This window comes from Pediculus humanus, genomic scaffold, assembly GCF_000006295.1.
Source record: "Pediculus humanus corporis 1103172108214 genomic scaffold, whole genome shotgun sequence".
NCBI classification, from domain to species: Eukaryota; Metazoa; Arthropoda; class Insecta; order Psocodea; family Pediculidae; genus Pediculus; species Pediculus humanus.
This window is the reverse complement of record NW_002987784.1, coordinates 49,645-58,391: the sequence shown is the minus strand read 5'-3', so window position 1 is coordinate 58,391 and position 8,747 is coordinate 49,645. Positions and strand designations below refer to the sequence as shown.

The following is an 8,747-nucleotide window of genomic DNA, read 5'->3' as shown; positions in this document are numbered from 1 at the left end:
GAGAGAAGAGAAAACAAATTTTTTGGCCGAGATTCATGACACGAGTGCCACCATACAAAAAAAAAAAAAACCTGACCTCGAATATGAACTTGGTAGACAAAAAAAATTTTTAATTTTAATTTTCGTTTTCTTTCTTTTTTATTATTATTATTATTATTATTATCATCTGCCAAAATTATATAAAAATATTTTTTTTTTTTTTTTAATATATATAAAAAGATTTCACTTAACAATCTTTAGGTATATTTGACCTACTCAGTTGCAAAAAAAAAAAACTTGTTTTTGTTTTGAGGTTCGCCATTTTTTTTTTTTTTTAAATTCTAAATAATCATTCTATCGGTTTGATTTTTTTAAATAAATAAATAACATTTTACGGATGATTCATATTTTCTAATTCCACGAAAAATTTAATTACAAGATAAACTTGAATTTTATTATTAAAAAAAAAAAAAAAAATTACATTCGTACCTTTTTTTTCGAATATTTTTTTATACATTCATACTGTAAAATTTTTTTTTCTTTGAAATCCTTCAGAATGTTCAGAATATTGCATACTTAAAAATGTCACCGTGAAATTTCAAAATGAAAAGGAGAAAAACAAACAGAAAAACCTAAATTCCAGACAGAAAAAAACTTTTAAAATCGAATTTCTTATTTTTTTCATTTAATTTTTAAATACCCTCCCCTCTCTTCCCTCCCTTCCTCCTTTCTGGTCTAAAAAAGAAATTTTAAATCACGAATCTTTAAATTTACAAAACAAATTATTATTATTATTATTAGAGTAATTATTTTTTGTCCTCAGTCCAACTATTTTTTAAAAAAAAAAAAACAAGATTTTCTAACAAAACACGATTTATTTGGGGGGGGGGCAGACAGAAAGGGGGAGGAGATAGGGGGAGGGAATTAATGAAAACGTTTTTTGAATTAGTTTTAAAACCGAAGAAGAAGAAGGAGAAGAATTTTTTTGTAAGTGCAAATAAAAATGCAGTTCAACGTCCTCGACCTCTCTTTTCTCTCTCTCTCTCTCTCTCTCTCACTCATTTTTGGAATTCATAGTTGGATTTTTTTCAACAAAAAAAAAAAAAAAAACTTGTATCATAGTAGAAAGTGACTTTCGGACAAGTTTTTTTTTTTTTTTTTAAATCGAGAAACGCCATTTAAAAAGAATTTTATATGAAAAAAGAATGGAGCGTAACATAATTAAAAATTTCCCAAACGAAAAAAAAAAATTTCATTTTTGTATTTTGCGCCATTTTTTTAAAAAAATAAATTTAATAATAATAATGAAATAAATAATTTTTTTTTATTAAAATTTAAAAATTAACCGGGGCAAATCCAAACAAAAAAAAAAAAAAAAAAGAAAATTTATTAACTAATTAGGTCGAAATATTATAAAGGTTGTTTGTTTGTACACTGACATCATTATGAATCACCTTTTTATAACCAGTTTACAGAAAAAAAAAATTTCATTATTATTATTATTATTATTATTATTTAACCAGTTTTTAAAGATATATTTTCGGTGTTTCTTTTTAATAATATATATATATTTTTTTTAAATTATTGATATCAAATTATTTTTATACATTTAAGTAATAATTTATTAAGTTATGTAACGAGAAAAGTTTTTTTTTTTTGTAAGAAATAGAGGAGCAACTCCTCAAAAAAAAATCTGTTAGTCTGAAAATTACACAAAAAAACGTGTAATTAGAATTTGATTTCGATGGGGTAATAAATAAATAAATAAATTAAGCAACGTTATTAATTTCAAATTACGATATCATATCGGTGGTAGATACGATTGTGATATTTAATAATAAAAGCAGACGATAAAAAATAAGAAGAAAAAAAAATTAATCGATAAATCGATCGATTCTCGAAACGAACATCTCGAATCTCTAAAATAAAATCGAAGAGATTTTTTTATTTACAAGGAAAAAAAAAATTTTAACGTTAAATATTTATTTTCCCTTCGGGGAAAATTTTGTCGCAAAATAATAATTTAATACCTACTAACGTTTCCTGTTTGTTTTCCCGTTTGTTAGTTAAACTAGATTAACCTGTTGTTGTTGTTGTTGTTGTTGTTTGAACTTTCTTTCTTTTTGAATTTAATAATGGGATGAAAACCGCAAAAAAACAAATTTTTTTATTTATCCCGAAGATATTTTAATCCATTCGAAAAATATTTTTATTTTATTTAACAATTATTTATATCCGGATTCATTTTTTTCCCGTTTAAAAAAATAACGGTATTAAATATTTAATTATTATTATTATTAATTTGTTAATCATTAATTAAACATTTTTAAGATTCGCTAACGTTTTATTTACTCATTGTTTTTTTTTTTAACCATAACATTTCCTCCCAAAATTGTACAAAATTCTCCGACATAAAAAAAAAAAAAACTTTCTTTTCTATTTATTTTTAAAAATGGCGGATCGAAAAAAAAACGGTAAAAAAAATTATATAAGAATATCGTACCTCATAATGATTCATATTAAAGTCAATAACTCAATGATTATTAATTAAAAAATTTTTAAAACCTAAAAATTTTCTCACGTACCGTCATTTTGTCGGTTACTTTTTTTTTTTTTTTGTCGGCCTTAGTTAAATTGGTCGGTTGCCATTTTGATTTTTTTTTTTTTTTTTTTTTTTACAGTCATCGTCCTTCGTATATATAAATATATTTATATATACCTTCATCAATAACTAATTATATTTAAATTGGATATCATTAAAATAATAATAATAATAATAATAAATTAATTTTTTTTTTTGGGAAGATTTTTTTAAAATTTATTCTTTAAATGTCAAACGAAAAATAGGTGCGGCCATAGAAGACCAATAGTAAAATTTATTAAAAAAAAAAAAAAAATTTCTTTTAAATGAAAGTGATATATGTATGTAAATGGCGTCGAAATTTTATGTATGTATATATAAATACGATAAAGTACGTGCATTGATACCAAGTTATACCTTTTTATTACAGGTACGGATTATCACGGTTGTTGTTGTTGCGTTTGGCCGCACCTTAAAAACGTGATAAAATAATTATAAATCGTCATGATGATGATATTACAGGTATAACTTTTTCTAATAATTAACTAAAATTTTTTTTTTTTTAAAACTCAGGTGAAAATCAAACTTTTTGTTTCCTACTACTTCCACGTTCGTTTCGTATTAATAATAACGATTATTATAATTAACGACTTATTAATTTCTTTTCATTGACATTGTTATTATAATTTATAAAAAAAAAAAAAAAAGAAAACCTCTCGAACAAACAAGTGAAAAATAAATTTTAAAATCCATATTATTATTATTATTATTATTATTATTATTAGTATTTAAAACACGTTTTTTTTTGTAAACTTTTTTTTGTTTGTAACGTAATTTCACCCTGATGAATAGGACAAAGGTCAAAAACAACAAAATCATATACACACTCTTATAAAATTTAACATGGGATGTTTGCATTTAAAAACAACAACAACAACAAAACGTATGGTTGCATAATAATAATAATACGACGCCATGTTTTTTTTAAACATTCGTAAAATTTAAAAAATATATTTATGTATATAAATTATGCCAGTTGTCGAATCGAAATGAGTGAGAGAGAGAGAGAGAGGGGGGGGGGAGAAATTATTCAACCGAGTAATTTTTGCTACAACGGGTAATCATAATTAGTCTGATTATTACATTAAGAAAAATTATAATTACCGTAATATCATCATTAATACTCGTACAAATACGTTCGACCATAATTTTTTATAGACTATATGCATGCTATAAATTTAAAAAAAACCCGCTCGAACGATTTCCTTTTAAAATAAACGAGGTTAAAACATACTAAAAAAAATTTTTTTTACATTCGGTGACTGAATTCGTATTCGAATAGTGTGCAAACATGATAACCGTTAAGTTTTTCGTCTGCTTATTAATTTAAAAAAATTTTCTTTATCGATAAATTCCATCCGGAAAATTTTTGTTTTGAAAAAAATTCGTAACCGTAATAAACAAATTATTAATTAACGAAAACAAATTAAATTTTCTAAACAATCTTTCCCTCCATTTTTTTTTTTTTTTTTTTTTTTAAATAGAAAATGGTTGCGATGTGTAATTTTTTTAAAATTTAAACTCAAACTTGAACTTTTATTTATTCGGATTGTGAATCCATTTTTGGAATGAATCCACCAACACATAAAAAAATTTTCACGTTGTTTCCTTTTACCATGTTTGTCGTGTTTTTTTTTCAAGTTCAAAATACGGCTACCTGTTTTTTTTTTATTATTATAAAAGGAATTAGAAATTCGCCCTACTTATTATCATTATTATATACGAATGGTTTATGTGTAAAAAAAAAAAAAAAAAAAAAAAACCGTTTTTTTGTTGTTGTAAAATTTTTTGTGTTTACTCACCTCTATTTTTCCTCTTTTAACTTCGATGTATAACCAATTATCAGTTGAAAATGCGATTGATAAAAGTGCTATTGCCACGATTGCTGATATCGTTGCTAATGATAGCGTCACTGCTGAACAAGGCATTGTTTTTTTTCGTATGTTTTTAACTTTTCTTTTTAATTATTATTATTATTATTATTACACTTAACCACAATAACACACACGCGACTGCACGTAAAAAAAACTTTTTTTTGACTAAAATAAAAAAAAAAAACAAAAATTTAAAAGGAATTTTTTTTTTTATTAGAAAATTAGGGGATTAAAAAAAAAGGAAAGGAAAGAAGGGATGAAATATTTAAAAAAAAAAAAAAAAAAAGCAGGTGTCGAGTTTGTGTTTGTTTGTATTTTTGTACCTGAATTTCAAAATATTTTTTTCCTTTTTTTTTACGCATCGAAAGAACCCTGAATATATTTTTTTTTTTTTTTTAAATTAACCGTGAGGGGTAAAACTTCTAGCATATCATCAATGACGATTATTATTATTATTATTATTATTATTATCCAACCGTATCATTATAATTATTATTTTTAATTAATAAAATTCCAGTAACGTATTGGGATGCCATCAGTGTCAAGGCTCTCGACTATATTAATAATCATAAAAAAAAAAAAAAAGAAAATTCGTCATTAAGTAATAAAATTTCCACGAATGTGGAAAATGTAAAATTTTTTACAAAAAAAAAGAAGACGAAGACATTTTCTCTCTCTCTCTCTCTTTACCTTTCGCAAAAAAAAAAAAACAATTCAATTAATAATTTGATTTGAAATTGATTTGTGATCGAAATCAATCAATCGTCGTATAAGATAAACACGCGAATAATCCACAAGAAATTTTTTTTTCTTTTTTCTTTTTTACCGTGAGAAATTTTAATTCGTTTTTTTTTTTTTTTTAACGGAGAGTAATTTACTTTTTTCCCCCCCCAAAAAAAAAACGTAAAAAAAAATGACAAAAGATAGTAAACGACGTATCGTGATATCGATTCAGTCATGCATTTAAAAACAAAACTAGAGAGAGAGAGAGAGTGGAAAAAAAGTTTTTCTCATTGATGCAATTAAAAATATTTCTATTACTTATTTAATTTTGCGTAAGATTTTTTAAACATTGGATTTACCTTGAATTTTCAAAATTACAATTATAATTATCATTATTATTAATTAAAATAAATTTACGAGAAAGTCATTAAAACGAAAAAAAAAAAAAATTATTTCATCAACTCAACCAAAATTAAAAAAAAAAAAAAAATGAAAACTTTTGAAAAGGTTGCGGTTGGAAACGTGAAAGTTTTTTTTTTTTCCTTACTTTTCGTCCTTAACAAAAATTACTATTATTATTATTATTTCATTCGGTAATAATAATAATAATAATAATAATGACGAATACGCTCCATCATTCGAATGATGAAAAAAAAAAAAAAAAAATTAAAACGAATGATTGATTGAATGATTTCATTACAAAACTTTAAAGTTTTGGTCACACTTTCTTTCTTTCTTTAGTTTAATTTATTAATTGAATACGTAATCAAATAATAATAATAATAATAATAATAATAATAATAATAATAATAATAATAAGGTATCCAAAACATAAAAAAAAATAATAATAAATTTCTCCTAACTCTAACTTAAAAAAAAAAAAAAATTCAAATTTTTTCACGTAACTTTGGGAAAAATTTTTGTTTGGGGGGAGGTAATTTCGACATTTTCCAAAAATTTTCATTTGTGTCAAAATTAATACCTTAATCGCGTAAAATTTGAGGGTCGTATTCATTTAAGAAAATCCCCTCATTAATTTAAGGTTTACACCTTAACATTCAATTGTGACGTTTAATGAAACGAGCCATGACCGATTTAAAACAAAATCACCGTAAATAATAAAATAATAAAAATAATAATAATAATAAAAATAATGCGACGTTTGAATAAAACATAAACATGTTAAAAGGTACGCATGCAAACAAACAAACAAACACAATCGGATAAATTCAGTAGTGTTAATATTAAGAGAGAGAGAAAGAGAGAGAGAGAAAAAAAAATAATAATAATAAAAATTACCGATATAAATATTACGTATCACGATATTATAACGCGAAATTAATATTTAGTTAAAAAACGCACTTTTTTTAAATTAAAAAATTTTTTTTTTTAAACGTTAACAATTCCGCTATTTGAAACTATTAAACATTTTTTTTTCTTGTTGCACTAAAAAATAACTAAAAAAAAAAACAACTAAAAAAAAAAACACTTCTTACTATAACCAAAGATTTTTCACCACTAAAACTAAAGAATCCGTGTGTGCATGTGTCCCCTCTACCAGGTTTTGTGACGTCATTCAATACGTTCATAAACTTGCTTTTGTAGAACCTGAATCTTCGTAACAGGTAAAAAGACAACAAGTATTTTCAATTTCTTCATGAAGGATAGTAACAAACTATATCCCGTTTACACTACACTCTTCTCGGTCGTCTCGATGCCACAAAAACAAGGAAAAAATAATAATAATAATTTTTTTCAATGTTTTTTTTTTTTTAATTTTAATCATCAAGAAATTTATTTAAATTAAAGGATGCCATGTGATGGCATTTTTAAGTTAAAAATAAAAATAAATTTACCTGAACGAGTATTATCCGTAACTTATTTGGTTTTAGAACTTTACGATTATCATTATTATTGCGAATACCTCCATGCTTTTGAAAGAAAAAAAAAAACCATTCACTTTAAATTTAGACTTTTATTATTTAAAAAAAAAATTCATCCTGATCTGATCTGAAAAAAAAATTTTGAAATTACTTACACGAATTTATTATTATTATTTCGACAGAACTGATCTCCAGAAAAAAAAAAAAAAAATTTCTTTTTGTATTCAAATTGTATTGTTATGATATATAACACGTGGAAAATTAAAAAAATGCACGTGTTGAATAGTTTTCCAGTGCCACGACGATCATTCGAAAAAAAAAAAACGTGAGTCCAACCCATTCCTCGAGGGTTTTTTTTTCCGTATTCAAAAATCTAGAAAAAATAAAAACAAAATTTTAGTTAGTAGTTAAGGTTTAAAAACGGATTATTTAAAAATATATTTCCCGTACCTGAAAATAAATGTCTCGATTGATTGTGACCAAATTAAATTCTTAATGAATGCTGTAAAATAATAAATAAATTAATTTTTTTTTTTTAAATGCGATTAATTATTATTATTATTACCACCGAAGTAATAAAAATTTTTCGTTAAATGGCGTCGGCAAACATCAGGCAGGGAGTAGTAGTAATAAATTTTTATCCAAATAAGTAAAATCAAGTTTTTGAAATTTTAAAGGTATAAAAAGACAAGGTAAGACAACCAACAACCGTATTTACAAAAAATTATGTTAACGATCGAGCGGTTTTTTTTTATTTTATTTTCCCCTCATCGATTACATATTGAAAAAAGATATGGTAAAAAAAATAAAGATGGCGGAAAAAAACGATTATTATGAGATGAAATGAAGAAATAGAACGAGATTTAGGATGAATTCTGGAATCCGGTTTTTTTTTTATCTTAATTGTACCACATACCTTTTGAAAACCTTTAAAAAGGGTCAAATCAAATTTTTTTTTTTTTTTATTGAGATCGCAATAAGAAAAAACTTGTGTAAGATTTAATAGATAAAACAGAAAAAAATTTTTTTTAGTAACACAATAATTTTTTTTTTTTTTCCATTTCGTGTAGGTGCGTGACCGTAGAAAAAACCGTCACGTATTTTTTCAAAATCGTACTACCTTGATTAGGTTTCGCTAATTCCACGATTTAAAAACAATGTGATTGGTGTTGTAGGGTTGGGCAGTAATGACGCATGAGTAACTCGTCGCAAAAGTTACACGCCCTGTTTGCTAAGAAAGAAAGCGATCATCCTGACAAGTTTTTTTTTTCTTTTTTTTTTTGCCATCTTTCAACCGCAGATTCATCACTTTTATTGTCACAATCACTAAAAAGGGAAATTTTTTTACTTTTTTTTTTTTTTTTTATACCTCAAACCGCATGCCGACATTAATAAAAAAAAATAATATTAAAAATATCTTTCTCTTTGACGAAGAAGAAATTTCAACATGGCATCCTTTTCATTTTTTTTCTCCATTTCTTCATTTTTAAAAATTTTAATTAAAAATTACTTGAATTCAAATCAATTTTTTGCTGCCGTTTAACTATTGCGCCTTTACGTTAAAAAAAAATCCGCTTCTTTCGCTTAAAAAAAAATATTAAAAAAAAACACAAAAATTATTATTATTACCATCATTTTTTTTTTTTT

The 8,747-nt window shown here is 24.2% G+C and overlaps 1 protein-coding gene across 1 annotated transcript in view; it reads right to left on the bottom strand.

Annotated features, from left to right (window-relative positions):
- Phum_PHUM445120 (uncharacterized protein) overlaps positions 1-4,548 on the bottom strand; it is a gene marked incomplete at both ends in the record, with an annotated part of 18,189 nt that extends 13,641 nt beyond the window's left edge. The window contains one exon of the mRNA XM_002429592.1: positions 4,423-4,548. Coding sequence (XP_002429637.1) covers positions 4,423-4,548 — 126 coding nt within the window. The remainder of the gene's footprint in view (positions 1-4,422) is intronic.
- Positions 4,549-8,747: the final 4,199 nt, after the last annotated feature.